A 16163-nucleotide genomic window follows, 5' to 3' on the forward strand; every position below is an offset into this window, starting at 1 on the left:
GCCCAGAGTTCCAACCAATCTCTAGACTGCCAGGGAATGCCATGAAATTTTAATTTAAAAAAATTTCTTGTGACTCAAGCTTTTAAGGTTAAAAACATTTCTTCTGGACTGATTTGTGCTACAGTGAGTATTACACAGCTGCTCCAAAAGATGAATGACTATATTTTGCTGTACTGTAGTTATAAGAGTAAAGCCTGAGGTTGGGAGAATTAAACATTATTCATTTCATTTCATATTGAGGAAAATCTGCATCACAGAGTCTGACTAAGTCAGCCCTTATTATCAGATTATCAGTGAAACCAGACAGGCCTTCTCTCGGGAAAAGTCGGACTTGATTTTCTGTTTACTAAAGCAAATCTCATGACAGCCTACTCCCTTGTGAATCCTGGTTCTCAGATACAGACCCGGGGTCTGTCTGTCTTTCTTCTAAGTCCCAGGGCCTTTCATATAGTTGGTTAAACTGCATGAAAGAAGGTGCTGGTCCCTTTCTGCTTTGTTTTCTTTTCATTTCTGGTCCGTGTCTCCTCTGCTTTGCCCCTTTGGGAACGCAGTAGCTGAAGGGTAGAGAGGGTGACGCGAAAATCTCACCCCTGCAGGACAACGCATGTGACCTCAGAACAGGTCAGCCTGATGCCAGCTGCCCCTTTTCTGTTGTTAAGCCCTTGCCCTTCGTGGATGTCAGTCGCTCAGTCGTGTCCAACTCTCTATGACCCCGTGCACTGTAGCTGGCCAGGCTCCTCTGTCCATGGAATTCTCTAGGCAAGAATACTGGAGTGAGTAGTCATTCGCTTCTCCAGGGAATCTTCCTGACCCAGGGATCGAACTGGGATCGCCTGCATTGCCCTCGGTTTCTTTGTTTGAGCTGTGGGGGGAAGCCCTAATAGATGGACAGGGAGAGACAGAGCTATCCTGAGGTGCTCTGAACAAAGGAGCTTTCTGTCACCAATCCTTTGACTTGTGGCTTTGTTTGGCATCTCAGAGTTTGGCTCTACGGTAGGATTTGGAGTAGGTATGAAGTGTGCCTTCTTTTGTAGGTGGGAGTAGTGTGCTTGTGAAAGAGAAAAACAAGGAGAAAGTGCAGATGCCCCAGCGGGCCAGAGCAGACATGAGAGCATGTATGGAAGTCAGCGCCTTTCAAGCCCTTTGTGCCTTGCAGCCCCTTAGAAGTCATTTTGTTTTTAAGGGTTACTCTTCTAGAGTGTGATTATCATTTTAAAAGCTGTTTGAATTCATCTGAGTGACTAGTAGTTAACTGTACCTTTGCTGATATCGTTTCAAGGCAAACCTTATTGCTAGAGTAAGGAATGAGTCCGCTACTTATTGGGGCTTCCCCGGGGGCTCACACGGTGAGAATCTGCCTGCAACGCAGGAGATCCAGGTTTGATCCCTGGGTCGCGAAGATCCCCTGGAGGAGGGCTTGGCAACCCACTCCACTACTCTTGCCTAGAGAATCCCACGGACAGAGGAGCCTGGCGGGCCACAGTCCATGGGGTCTCAAAGTCAGAGACGACTGAAATGACTTGGCACGCACGCACACCTGCTGTGTACTGAGCAACTGCAAAAACCAAGAGTGTACTTCCCACTTGACTTTGGACAGAGAAAATGTAATTCCTTATTTTTGCATTTTATTCATGAAGATAAACCGCAGAAGTGCTACTAATTTCAAGAGTAATTTGTGGTTTTGGCACAAGACAATTGTTTATTATGACAGCACATGGTAGCCAATGTCCTTCTTTATTGGAATTACCAAAGGGTCATCGTGTGCCAGTTGCAGTAAAAGGAACAGACAGAGGAAATCTGAGACGTTTCCTAGTTTGATAATATGGTTTATGAGGAATATGAGAGAGGCGACGACAGCTTACCAACCAGGATTAACTCCTGCCTTGAGTGCTGCGGCCTAAGGCGGGGTCCAAAGTCCACCCCCAACTCGTGCCTTTCTAAATAGGGTTTTATTGGAACACAGCCGTGTGTCTTTATACTTGTCTATGACAGCTTTCATGCTGCAAGTAATTTGCGTAGACCAGAGAGCCTCAAAAGCTTACGATAATTATCATATGGCCCTTTATAGAAAACAGCCGTTACTGCCAGCCCTTGGTTTAAGAGAAGGACACCCATGGTGTAGCGTGGGTTTTGTTTTTGAACTTTGTCAATACTCTGATACTTAGACTGGTAAGATTACTGATCAGAAGGTGTCAGGGCAAGAAATTTCCTTTCAGAGTGGTTAATGGGCTACCGTTCTCTGTACTGACGCCTGGCAAGGGAGACAGGAGAGAATGGACTTGGTTGAAAGGAGACAGGCAGCAGCTCCCTGGCCGGGAAACAAAGGATGGGCGCCTGGGACAGCAGCTCTGACGGCAGAGGCCGTGGACTGAGAGCCGGGCTGGAGTCAGGCCTGGCCTCCGCGTCCTGCCCCTGGACATGCTTCTGTCTCGTACTTCGGGGTCTCGGGCCCCCTGAAGCCGGGGGGGCCTCCGCCAGCAGCCGCGGGGGCGGCTGGGGCGGGGGTGGAGCCTGGGGGCCCCTCCTGGCCGATCTCTAAGTGTCCTCGTCTGTCCCGTGTTCTCTTGTCCGTTGGTTTTTCTGACAGTGCAGCTCAACAAGGACACGGTGTGTGAGCCCTGCCCCTCAGGCTACTTCTCCGACACCGTTTCCGCCACAGAGACGTGCAGACCCTGGACCAAGTAAGTGGCGACAAGGGAATCGAGAGCTGCTTGATGTGGAAGAACTCCACCTCCGCTGTGTCTGTTGTGAAAACAGAGTGATGCAATTTGGGGAGGCTTCCTCTGGAAGCCAGTTTCGCAACAGACACAGTCTGTTAGCTGGCGTGAGGGAGAGAAACGCCTGCAGCCAGTCCCCCGGACGGGTGGCAGGAGCCGGGTATCACTGCAGATTCAGTCTGACTGAAGCTTGATTTGTAGCTGCAGCTGCTTTCCCCCTTCTCTAACTTTATTTAGTTGCTTACAATGCTTAGTATCACTCACCAGTCTCTGTTTTCGCAGCTTCCCAGCATCCCTGGTTTATTTGTGCAAAGATGTGTGTGTGTGTGTGTGTGCATTGTATATGTGCATATAGAAGCCTCCTGCTTAAATAAATGTTTACACACTTGGGTTTTTTCCCACATAATATATCCTGAAGAAAACTCGCTCCACACTAATTGACTTTCATCTGTGTGGCTTTTTCTAACCACCTGGTGCCGTCATAGAGATGCACCAGAATCCATTTAACAAGTTCCCTTGTTCAGTTGCTCCTTCATGTCAGACTTTGCAACCCCATGGACTGCAGCACGTCAGGCTTCACTGTCTCCTGGAGTTTGCTCAAATTTATATCCATTGAGTTGATGATGCCATCCGACCATCTCGTCTTCTGTCGTCCCCTTCTCCTCCCTTCAATCTTTCCCAGCATCAGGGTCTTTTCCAATGAGTCAGTTCTTTGCATCAGGTGGCCAAAGTACTGGAGCTTCAGCTTCAGCATCAGTCCTTTCAATGAATATTCAGGGTTGATTTCCTTTAGAATTGACTGATATGATCTCCTTGCAGTCCAAGGGACTCTGGAGTCTTTTCCAGCACCACAGTTTGAAAGCATAATTCTTCAGCCCTCAGCTTTCTTTATGGTCCAACTCTCACAAGCTCCCTGCTGCTGCTGCCGCTAAGTCGCTTCAGTCATGTCCGACTCTGTGCGACTCCATAGACAGCAGCCCACCAGGCTCCCCCGTCCCTGGGATTCTCCAGGCAAGAACACTGGGGTGGGCTGCCATTTCCTTCTCCAATGCATGAAAGTGAAAAGTGAAAGTGAAGTCGCTCAGTCGTGTCCGACTCTTAGCAACCCCATGGACTGCAGCCTACAAGGCTCCTCCATCCATAGGATTTTCCAGGCAAGAACACTGGAGTGGGTTGCCATTGCCTCCTCCACACAAGCTCCCTATTGATAGTCATTTAAGTGATTTCCAGTTTTTTCCAGTGATAAATAAATCTATAATGTATCATCTCGCCTGTATACTATCTCACACTTATATGAGCAAAGTCGTAGTGAAATTCCTGGATCCTTTCACTGCATGCCTATTGTTGAATACTCATAATCGATGTCATGATTCTTTCACTTCCAAATAAGTTGATTCTCATTAAATATTCACTGTCTGATCCACCTATCCAGGTTTTATTTTCAAAAAGATTTTCTATGTTTACAACTTCAAAGGGTATTCATCTGTAGTTTACCACTTAGCCATGGTAATTGGATTCGGAACCTTCTTTACTAAGCACACCAGTCTGCTCTCTCGGACCGCACTCTAAGAGTAGATGTTAGCAGTGGCAGTACTCACTTCTGCTTGTCTCTCTGTCCACCTTAGTGTGTGTGGACAGGCACTGGGGGTGCAAATGTCCAGGAAGACCTTGGTTCCTCTCCTGAGTGAGCTTGTAGTCTAATGGGGTAGAATCTTTTATAGCTGTTTTTTTTTTTTTTAATAAGGATATGAAACCAAAGGACTTACGTACCTTTCCCTTCACAGCTGTACCATTCTTGGAGGGACAGAAGTGCGTCACGGAACCGATAAATTAGATGTGGTTTGTAGTCCTCTCCCATCTGCAAATCCATCAAATGGTATGTTTAATAGAAAAGGTTGGTTGGGTAGGTGTGCCCCAGTCTAATCAGCTCTTGTAGATTTCTCTCAATTACATGCTGTATCCAGAGGCAACCATCTCCCCCTTTTCATCTCATCCTGTCCGTGGTCCCTGGAGGAGGGCATAGCAACCCATTCCAGTGTCCTTGCCTGGAAATTCCCATGGACAGAGGAGCCTGGCGGGCTACAGTCCATGGAGTTGCAAAGAGTCAGACACGACTGAGCAACTTCGCTATCTGTGGTCAGCTCAGTATTTCATTTTATCAGTGTTGTAATTCCAGATAAGTTGTTTAGTTGATGATTTTCTACTGTGGAATGGATAACCAATATTTTATTCATATATACTCCCCAAAAAAGAAAGAAAACTGAGGTGCAAATATAAATTAAAATGCCCAAATATGGTAAGGTAGTGGTTATCACAGCAGGATATCTATGGGAGATTTTGGTCACCAACCAGAGTCAGCAACTTGGCTAGAATACAATTACCATTATTTCTGGAACATCTGGAGGATCCAATAAACCTCAACGACAGTTTCAGTGACTGACAGAAATCGGGCAGTTAGTGTGGAAGCTGCTGGCCCGGGTGAGTGAGATGCTGTGGAGGTGGGTCCAGGTGTCTCGGCACAGGAGGAGCTTCCTAAGCAGGCAGGAGCACCGTGGCCGCAGAGCTCTGTCGGTGGACACGGCTCAGAAAAGAAGGCTGCAGCTTGGACAGTTTGCAAACAGGAGGGCGTCAAAAGCTCCGGTAAGAAAGTACATAGAGCAGCATTTTAAAAAGACCATTCTGAAGAGAATGTTAAAGATAACCAAGAGAATTAAAACCTGTCTTAAAAAAGACAGAAGGAAAAGAAAGGCCAGAATCCCAGAAACCAGGCCGTGTAAAACAAGAGTTACAAGTCATCAGGCGGGATGAACAAAACGGTTGAGTCCAACTGTGTTGTAGACGAAGGACCCGAAACGCTTTGCAGGGTGGCTGTGGTTCCATTCTCATGACCAGCAAAACCCCGGTACCATGTTGTTATTTGGAAGGAGCTATGATAAGGGGCTTCTTTTTGCCTCCGGAGCCCATCCACCTGGGGAGAGTGAAGTGTTCTGTAGGCAAGCAAAGATGGAGCCGGATGGTGCGGTGAAGCCGATTAGGGTTGTTCTAAAGTGCGAGCATTTAAAGCTGGTCCTGGGCTGGCCTCTCTCTGAGCAAAGGCAGTCAGCAGGCTTGGGCTGCATTGCTGATTTCACCCTTTCAAATGGGAGCTCTCCTCGACAAACCTACAGTGCGCGTTGGGTCCCTTCCTGCTTCTTTTATTCCATTCCAACAGCCTTGATTCCAGGATTTAATTGAAAGGCTTATGCTTTTGAGAAAGAGTAAAAATGAACAATAGTTAATGCTGTTTTTCTCATTTTCTTCCAACACAGAACCGCAGGTTTACTTGCCCAGTTTAATTATTCTGCTGCTCTTCATGTCTGTGGCGTTAGTAGCTGCCGTCATCTTCGGTGTTTACTACAGGAAAAAAGGGAAAGCACTAACAGGTACCGTGTCGTGGTGGCTTTTGAACATGAGTCTTAAACTGATGCATTTCTAGGTGTGTGCTTTGAAGATACATATATTGCCCTCTGACTGCCTCTTTTGATCTGTTTACACTAAAGTGAAACATGCTTTGTATCTAATTCATTGTTCTCTAGCAAAACAAACAAAAATCCATTGTTCTTGTTTATGAATAAGAAATATATTTATTTATCCTAGGTGCAGGAAACTGATAAATATTGTAAAGATTATGCATATCAGATATACAGGGGTTGCATGTAACCTAGAATACATTTTAAATTACATAATTCATTAAAACAAAAACAATATGTTCAGGTAAATGGCAGATGGAAAGTTTTGACTCGGGGGTTACCTTGATAGGTGAATTTAAAATTCTGAAAATAAGTTGTCTTATATTCAGTAAGATGCAGTTGCTCATTCTTAGATGAATGATCAAATGTCATCTTGTTTATTGGGAATAGTTTTCCACCAACAAATTGTTTGATAGTATCTTTTAACATCACATCCTGTTTGACTTTTATACTCCAAAGCTAAAACAGTATAATTTTTAAGAAAGGGTTCAAGACATCACTAGGTTCCCTAAACCCAGTGCCCCTGATTTGTTTAACTTTTTGTTTTATGCTGGAGGACAGCCGATGGACAGTGCTGTGATAATTACCAGTGGGCAGCAAAGGGGCTCCGCCATATGCGTTCATGTAACATGTCGTCTTTTGAAGCACCTGCCGTCTCACCGTCCTTCCCCGTTTTCAGCTGCTTGCTTATTTATCGCATCCGCCTTTGCTGTGGTTCCATCAGTTCTCCCACAGTCACATCCATGGACTTCACAAAACCCTGCATATCTTCCTATTTCCATTACCATTCCAATACCTAATGTAACCCTGGGCGATCAAAAGACTAACAGAAGAGGGAAGATGGTGATTGAAGATGCCAAGCGTTAAGCAGAGAGTGAAGGGGAAAAGTTGGACTTCCCTTTTTTAAAAGTCTCTTCGCTGTTGAATATTGTTATTCAATGCAGCTTCACCTCCCCAGCATTGGAGGTGGAGATGTGAACAATATGTTCAGAGGTGCTGATGGATTGCCGGCTCATCCAGTCATGTTGTCATGAGATGAACAGACTTCTGGTGTTTTATTCTTTAGTTTTGTCTCTGTCGTCATCTCTTCTGGCCATTATCTTATGAGTGCCAAGGGCAGTGGGCCTGCCAGTCAGTGAGTCAGGATGTGTGACGGTCTGCTTCCTCTTCATCTCTCATTTACTACGCGTTTGTTGGTCACCAGGGGCTGGACAGGCCCTGGGGTGGAATACCAAGCAACGAAACAGAGCCTGTGTCCTTATGGACGAGGCTTCTCGGTGGGCAAGGCAGGCGTTTTTCCCAGAGTGAGGCTGAGTGTGGAAAGGGAGGTACAGAGCCTCAGGTGACAGAGTTGTTTGTCCAGCTTTGTGGTCAGCCAGGGCCTCCCAGGGGAGCTAAGATCTGAAAGACAGGTTGGATTGCACTAGCCCAAGGGGAAACGAGAATTGCATCTTTGGAGGGAGCAGTGCGAGCTGGGGGGATTGGAAAGTTAGTGCAGCCGGAGCAGAGAGTGAGAACCTGGGTGAAATGAACCTGGAAAGGGAGGCGTGTCCTGGTGGCGCAGCCTTGCAGGTGCGAAGGAGCGTGCTCCCATCCTGAGCAGAGGGAAGGAACCAGTCCTGTGGGTTAGTACTTGGGTATTTGACTAATTAAAACAAATTTAGGGGTACAGTAGGCGTGGATGCAGACCCACCAGTAAGCAGGGCTTTTGCAATCCTCCAAGAGAGAGATTATCATAGGAGTTAACAGTAATCACTGCAGATGGTGACTGCAGTCATGAAATTAAAAGACACTTACTCCTTGGAAGGAAAGTTATGACCAACCTAGATAGCATATTCAGAAGCAGAGACATTACTTTGCCAACAAAGGTCCGTCTAGTCAAGGCTATGGTTTTCCTGTGGTCATGTATGGATGTGAGAGTTGGACTATAAAGAAAGCTGAGCGCCCAAGAACTGATGGTTTTGAACTGTGGTGTTGGAGAAGACTCTTGAGAGTCCCTTGGACTGCAAGGAGATTCAACCAGTCCATCCTAAGGGAGATCAGTCGTGGGTGTTCATTGGAAGGACTGATGTTGAAGCTGAAACTCCAATACTTTGGCCACCTGATTCAAAGAGCTGACTCACTGGAAAAGACCCCGACCATGGGAAAGATTGAAGGCGGGAGGAGGAGGGGACGACAGAAGATGAGATGGTGGGATGGCATCACCGACTCAATGGACATGAGTTTGAGTAAACTGTGGGAGTTGGTGATGGGCAGGGAGGCCTGGCGTGCTGCAATCTATGGGGTTGCAAAGAGTTGGACACCTTCAGTTGGAAACGACTGAACTGAAAACTGAACGAACTTTTTGGCCAACCCAATGTTCGGCTTTACATAGATCAAAAAGTTCCTTTTTGATAAGAGGAGGAAGATGCCTTCATAGTCTTTAAATTGATTCAGTGTTTTCACTCTCAGGATCTTTTACTCACAGATTTGCAGATGATTGTGTTTAAAGATAGTATTGAACTGACATAGAAGTCAATAATACTGAATTAGAAATAGGAAATAATAATATGAAGCCCTTATCTTTACTTTGTTTTTTTCTAGCTAATTTGTGGCACTGGGTCAATGAGGCTTGCGGCCGCCTAAATGGAAATAAGGTAAATTTAGAAATCTAAAGTGCCTCCTTTAAGTACTGTTAACAATTTGGGGAAATTCCCTGGTGGCCAGTGGTTGGGACTCTGAGCTTCCACTGCAGGAAGCTTGGGTTCGATCCCTGGTTGGGGAATTAAGAGCCTACCCATGGAGTGCGTAGGTTGCTATCGCTATTATTAATCAAATATTGAGCCAAATTGTGAATGAGTAAGGGGGTGGGACCTCACTTCCCAGGACTGATCCCAATGCTAAATGCTGTTTTCTTTGCCTTTCATTCTGTTTAGGTCATCTCTGTGCCCTTGTATTATTTACATTATTATTTCAGTACCAACCTCGACTGCCCAGGACAGACCCCTAGGAGAGAAGAGCGGTCACATTCCTTCCCTTTGTAGTTATTTTGGTGGCTTTTAATTTGGATATGACTTCAACATTGTCGGGGAGCAGTGAGAGTAGTATAAAAAACTTCCACGTGCCCTCTACTCAGATCCAGCAGCTGTTTATGTTTTCACAAAGCTTTATTATTTGCTCTCCATATGTGTGTCTGGGCTTCCCAGGCGATGCTGGTGGTAAAGACCCTGCCTGCCAGTGCAGGAGGCTTAGGAGATGCGGGTTGGATCCCTGGGTCAGGAAGATCCCCTGGAGGAGGGCATGGCAACCCACTGCAGTATTCTTGCCTGGAGAATCCCATGGACAGAGGAGCCTGGCAGGCCACAGTCCACGGGGTCGCAGAGAGTCAGAGACGACTGAGCGACTGAGCACAGCAGCGTGTGTCTATGCATATGTATATTTCTTCCTCTGGAATCTTCTCAGAGGGGCAAACACCATGCTCCTCCATCCTTAAATACTCCCATGAGAGTTTCATCGGAACAAGGACATTCTCTTATGTAATCATAGTACATTTATCGCAATCAAAAAACTTAGTAGTGGTACAATACTATTATAGAGTGTACATTTGATCTTAAGATTTCAGTAATTATCCCAGGATATCCTTTTTAGATCCAGTTTCTTAGGTATTTTGTTGTTAGTCGCTCAGTCATGTTTGACTCTTTTCCACGCCACGGACTGTAACCAGCCAGGTTTCTCTGTCCATGGAATTCTCCAGGCAAGAGTACTGGAGTGGGTTGCCATTCCCTTCTCCAGGGGATCTTCCCAAACTCGGGGCTCCTGCGTTGCTGGTGGTTCTTCACTGCCTGAGCCACCACCCGGAGTTCACACTGATTTCTGTAATTCTGGTCCCAGCACTACAGGCGTCATTGTAGTCTTTCTTTATCTGTGCTCGAATCTTCCCTTCTCCCGTAGCAGGAAACCCCGTTATTCTCAATATATTTACTCATTTACTCAATTCCAGAATACACAGACAGTAGTTTCAGAATTACTAAGCCATACCACAGCAAAAAGCAAAGCTATTAACTAGAATTCAATATTTGTTTATGAGTTTTTTTTTTAAATTGAGATTGAGAGCATAGGTGAGATCCAGTGTTCTGAAATTACTTGGGTTAGCTCCCTCCCTTGCTTGGACGTAAACACGCTGCCCCCTTGGAAATGCAGATTCATCTGTTTCTGGTTGGGCTCTATTTGAGGGTTCCCCCCACCCCCTAATCCTCAATACCCCAAATACAGCGCAGCAGTGAGCATTCCATCTATACTTGTTATGGTGGAAATGATTACCATAAACACCGTTTTCAGCCGCGTTTAGCAGAACCACGTTCTAACGCTGGTATTAACGCTCTGCCTTCTGAATTTAAATCAGCAGGAGTCCGCAGGCAACAGTTTCAGCTGCACTCACGTGGAGGCCGCCAGCGCCCGCGAAGTCTGTGAGGGTGTCTTCCTGCTGACGCTGGAACAGAAGGTGTTTTCTGAAGACACGTGCCATCCGGAGGCGGGGGGCGCGTGCGCAGCGGCCTGTCCCCTCCGGGGAGACGCCGAGATGCTCTCCTTGGTCAGCGAGATCGACGGGGATCCCTGCAGGCCAGTGCCCACGGAGGACGAATACACGGACAGGTCCCCCCGGACCGCAGACTCCGTGGTGGCCCTCACCCCGCCTGGAGGCCGGTCGCCCTTCCCCGAGCCCCTGGAGGTGGGCGAGAACGACAGCTTCAGCCAGTGCTTCACGGGGACGGACAGCCTGGAGGGCTCCGAGAGCCCCCGCCTCCCCATGCCCCCCTGCAGGACTGCGTGGAGGCCCGCGTCCCCCAAGAAGTCCTTGCACGGAGAGGCGGGCGGCGGCCGGTGCCCGCACTGGGCAGCCGGAGCCCGCTCTGCAGACGGCTGTGCAGGCTGTGGGGACCTGACTTCGGGGGACCCGGCGCCCGGACTGGAGACCCCCCCGAGTGGACCCTTGCCCCAGTGCGCCTACGGCATGGGCCTCCCGCCCGCAGCAGACCGGGCCGAGGCGGGGGGCCAGCCCCCGGACGGGGCCGCCGCCGAGCTTCCCGGCCCCACGAGGGGGGGCCCCGGTGACCAGCCGCCTGCCTCAGGTAAGTGACTGTCCCTCCGGCACAAAGGCCTGGCTCGGTCCAGGGTCTGCGCGCGAGTCACCCGCCTTCCGGTGAGCAGGGATGCGCAGTGGGAAAGTCCGCTCCTGTTTTCTCCTGAGAAGCCTCTTTGCTGGGTGGGTTTCCGTTCAGTCCGCACGTCGGGTTTGTGGGCTGTACTCTCTCTCTCTGCGGACTCTCTCTCGGTTTACACGTGTCTCGTGCCCTTTTGCCTTCAGGCTCCTCAGGACGGGGTTAGGTCTCAAATCCCAGCATTAAGCCCTGAAGTGTTAACATTGACCTCAGGACTGGCTGAAGTCAAGGCATTCCCTCAGATTTATGGATTTGGGTGTTTTTTTTTTTTTTTTTTCCTAAAGCGACCTAGGCTTCAAATCCCACCCCACCAAACTCATAAATTTCAGGACAACAAACAAAATTCTCTAGTTAATCCTTGAGGAATTAGTATTTACTGAGGGTAATTCGCTTGATTCTGGACCAAATTAATGAGGCAGTAGCTGTCCTTTGGTGCTTTTTATGAGAAGCCTCTTTTATAGTCACTGCATAGGATGTATTTATGGAACCAGGAGGATGGTTTTACAATTTAAAATCACGATTGAGATTTATTGCTGCATCACTGCTTAAGCACGAGTGACCCACCAGTTGTAACATTATAGCTTCTTTCTGTGAAGGTAAAACACCCTGTTTTATTGTGTAGTTACAAGGAACTTGGTCACTGATGCTGAGGGCTTCTTCTGGCTCTGGAGATTATTTGCTGTATTATGGGAAGCAGGGAGGTCAGGGATCTCTTCCAGAAATTTCTAAAAGCTCTAGACACTTTCACCAGAAAAATAAATATATGAAAAGTGAAGTGAAAGTGTTATTTGCTCAGTCCTGTCTGACCCTTTGCAACCCCATGGACTGTAGTCCTCCAGGCTCCCCTGTCTGTGGAATTCTCCAGGCGAGAATATTGGAGTGGGTTGCCATGCCCTCCTCCGGGGGACCTTCCCAGAACATCACAGGCAGAGTGCTCACCCTCTGAACCATGTGCACGTGTACTATTTAAAGGGCCTCACAGCCTCCTCCCCTCTGCAAAACCACAAAGCCCAGGCAGGGACACCTTTATCCTGGGATGCTTTTGCTTTCCTGCCTCTTTGTTTAGACCGCCAGCAGCTCTAGCAGCCGATCTCGGAATTGTTTTATAACCATGAGGCAGCTCCATCTGGCCCTGAGTGGGGACCGCTTTGTCTCATGCTGGCGATGACTCCCGGCTTATTGAGTAGAAGGGTGAATTTGAATCTGTTTTCCAAGCTTTGCGGTTTGGCTGTACCTACACAGATTCACTGCTGTGTCAATGCTCGATCGGCTCTCAGTCAAAATGAAAGAGGGAGATAAGCTGGGGGTATTTTTCAAAGAACCCTGATGTATATTTCCTTCCAAAGGCCTCAGCTTTCTTTTTTCAAAGATTTTAAGGGATCTCCATATCTAAAAGTTTGGCTCTGCGGTTCCTTTGTGTGGTTCTCTTTCTTTTCTGGAGGTGACTTTTCTTTCCACTGATTGGACACACACACAAAGCGTGAGGTCTTGGGGCTGCAGGGAGCTCGGAGCCTCCACGGGGCAGGGGCCAAGTCCCTGACTCTGCTGGGACAGAGCCCTTTCTCAGTTGCTGACGTCACAAAGGTACCGTTGCTGCCGTGTGAAAAACGGACGCAGTTCTAGGAAGAGCAATGTTGGCCAAAGAGAAAGAGATCATTTTTTTCTTCCTTAGTGTCATGATATCAAAATGGCAGATTTGAACTGTCCTATGAAGAGTTAAAACAGTGCCCATCTCTGCTTGTATCCTTTATTTCTCTCCAGCATTAAACATCTAACCATGGAAAAAAGGGGAAAAAAATGTGTACCATCCACTAAGTGGTGTTAATTTGCAAGAAGTTTACACTGCTTTTTCTGTCTAAATCTGGTGCTCAGCCATATAAAACATCCGCAGAGCGCTGCCAGCAAGCGGGCCAGATCGTGTTCGCCTGAGGAGCAGCCAGACTGAGTTTTGAGGCTGCGCTGTTGCCTGTATAATTACTTCTACATGAATGGCCTCCTGGTTCCTGGTCCAAACAGCACTTTCTCGTTATTGCTTTTTCTTTCTCCTGGCTGTGCCAGGTCTTAGCTGTGCAATGCGGGATCTTTAGCTGTGTCATTAGTTGGTCCCCCTCCATTGAGATCGTGGAGTCTTAGCCACTAAACCACCAGGGAAGTTCCTCGTTAGTGCTGTGCTGTGCTTAGTCATCAGTCAGTCGTGTCCGACTCTTTGTGGCCCCAAGGACGGTAGCTCACCAGGCTCCTCTGTCCATGGGGATTCTCCAGGCAAAAACCCTGGTATGGGTTGCCATGCCCTCCTCCCGGGGATCTTCCCAACCCAGGGATCAAACCCAGGTCTCCCACATTGCAGGCGGGTTCTTTACTGTCTGAGCCACCAGGGAAGCCCATTATTACTTTAAAAAAAAAAAAAAAAAGAAAATTCACTTGCCTGTTCCGGGCCGTAGTTGTGGCTTGTGGGATCTAGCTCCCTAACCATGGATCAAACCCGGGCCCCCACACTGGGAGCAAGGCGTCTTAGCCGTTGGACCACCAGGGAGTGCTTCTTTACTGCTTTTTAAAAATTGTCGTGCTTTATGTTCTATAAAAAGGTGTGAAAGAGGATGGTGCTTGGGTAAAAGTTATGAGTGAGCTTAATCCTAAAAGGCACCATCTTCTTAGGACTTGAGGGAGGTGACCTTTTTATTGGCTTTTGGATTTATATGTGTGAGTATTTAAAATGAAAAAAAAAAAATCTTGCAACCAAATCAAGGGGTTTGTGCAGAAATGACAGGCCTGGACACTTCCTCAGTAGGAAAAGCACCTTCTTGGCACCCAACTTTTGCAGACGACGATAGCTCTTCAAACAGCTCCATAAGCATATCTTTCAAAAATAACACCCGACGGTAAGTCTATTATAGCCATGTTACAACTCTTAAAGAGCAGGGAGGATTGTCAGCCAAAAGCAGTGGAGAGGAAAAGACGCTATGGTCGAAGTCTGTGTAACCGTGCCCTAACTGACGCCTTAAAGTCTCCTGATGATGTCATGCTGGTTACCTAGTGACAAGCTCTTTCACCTGGAGTTTGCAGGCTTCTGTCTAGAAAATCATTCCATGTACAAGAAAGAATGGCTTCTGGTGATGCAGGTGTCACCAGCTGGCCGGTGACTTGATTCTGGCTCCTGAGATGACATAATTGGTTCAGACACTTCTGAGCTGGAGAGAGGTGTTTCTTCATGGGGCTCACAATAATTCTTCATGAGCACAACTAATGATTCTTCATGAGCACCAGCTACACGATTCTCTATCAAGTCTTTACTGAGGTTCTGCTGAGACATGGAGACATGGAAAAGTTTGGAAGTAGGGATGGACGCCAGGGAGTGGAGAACATGAAAAGAATCAATAATCTGAGAAAGTGCGGCCCCCTGCGCAGGCCCCTCTCTAGCGGGCGCCCCGTGGGCCCCTTTGCCAGCTCGCCCACCTCCACGTGGCCCCTTTGGCAGGAACCTCTCCCCTTCCTGCTCGAGCCCACATGCTTCCCTTCGTGTGGCTGCCTCGTCCCTGCCCTGTCCCCTTTCCAGAGCACCCAGTGCCTCCTGACCTTCAAGTCCCTGCTCAGATTTTGTCCAACTCTTTGTGACCCCATGGATTATAGCCTGCCTGGCTCCTCTGTCCACGGTTTTCCTGGCAAGAAGACCAGACTGGGTTGCCATTTCCTCCTCCAGGGGATCTTCCAGACCCAAGGACTGAACTCAAGTCTCTTGCACCTCCTGCATTGCAGGCGGATTCTTTAGCACTGAGCCACCAGGGAAGCTCAAATGCTGCTTCCTAAACAAGGGAAACTCCCTGTCTGTGCCCCCAGCAGCCCCTGGTAACAACCCCTGGCATCCTTCTCACCGAGCCCAGGATACCCACATCTTTAACAACAACCATCTTGAGGCAGCCACGGCCAGTTATTTGGTAGGAGTTGCCATGACCGTCACCACGCCTGGCCTTCCTAGTCTCTCCCAAGGCAGCTTGCTTCTGCTGCTGCTAAGTCACTTCAGTCGTGTCCGACTCTGTGAAATCCCATAGAGTAAGGATGCTGGTCCATCCAAGCGGCACAGACACACCCAGGCTCAGGCCTGGGAGCCTGGGACTCAGGAGGGTGAGGGCCCCACCCGACTCCCGGGTACCCCTTCCAGGCCTCCCATCCCTGGGCCCCACCCCGTCCTGAAACGACTGTTTTTGACCATCCACTTCCATCCTGTGAGACCGATAAGGTCTTTTTATCCCAGTTTTCTTCCCCTTTCTCCCCTCCCCTCAAGCAAAGAACAGTCCTCTGTTTCTAGCGCGCTTCTCTTTCCTGCTGAAATGCCATCCACTAACTTTTATTGATTTTGGAAGGTGAAAAGTGTTAGTCACTCAGTCATGTCCAACTTTTCTGGGTCCCTATGGACTGCAGCCCACCAGGCTCCTCTGTCCATGGAATTGTCCAGGCAAGAATACTGGAGTGGGTTGCCATTCCCTTCTTCAGGGGATCTTCCTGACCCAGGGATTGACCCTGGGTCTCCTGCACTGCAGGCAGAGTCTTTGCTGTCTGAGCACCAGGGAGACTTTGTTTACTGAGCCACATGTTTGACATTTAGCCAAGTATTACAGGAGCAGGCATTAGCTCCAGGACTCTATAAGTTAAAAATACTTTATAGTTCAGTTATTTGGTAATAAAATTCAGCATTCATTGGTGCTAAAAGTCAGTGCATTATTTCAAAATATATGAAAATTTTG

General features: G+C 48.0%; 1 protein-coding gene across 3 annotated transcripts in view; it reads left to right on the forward strand.

The window, feature by feature from the left end:
- The window catches only part of TNFRSF11A (TNF receptor superfamily member 11a), a 62966-nt gene that overhangs the window by 34948 nt on the left and 11855 nt on the right, over positions 1-16163 (forward strand). For 2 of the 3 annotated variants that reach the window (XM_059881110.1, XM_010819019.4), the window contains exons 5-9: positions 2588-2681; positions 4502-4593; positions 6026-6139; positions 8810-8862; positions 10608-11334. In XM_059881110.1, coding sequence (XP_059737093.1) covers positions 2588-2681; positions 4502-4593; positions 6026-6139; positions 8810-8862; positions 10608-11334 — 1080 coding nt within the window. The remainder of the gene's footprint in view (positions 1-2587; positions 2682-4501; positions 4594-6025; positions 6140-8809; positions 8863-10607; positions 11335-16163) is intronic. The other variant, XM_059881111.1, reaches the window with a different exon arrangement.

Source organism: Bos taurus, chromosome 24 (assembly GCF_002263795.3).
Source record: "Bos taurus isolate L1 Dominette 01449 registration number 42190680 breed Hereford chromosome 24, ARS-UCD2.0, whole genome shotgun sequence".
Taxonomy (NCBI): Eukaryota; Metazoa; Chordata; class Mammalia; order Artiodactyla; family Bovidae; genus Bos; species Bos taurus.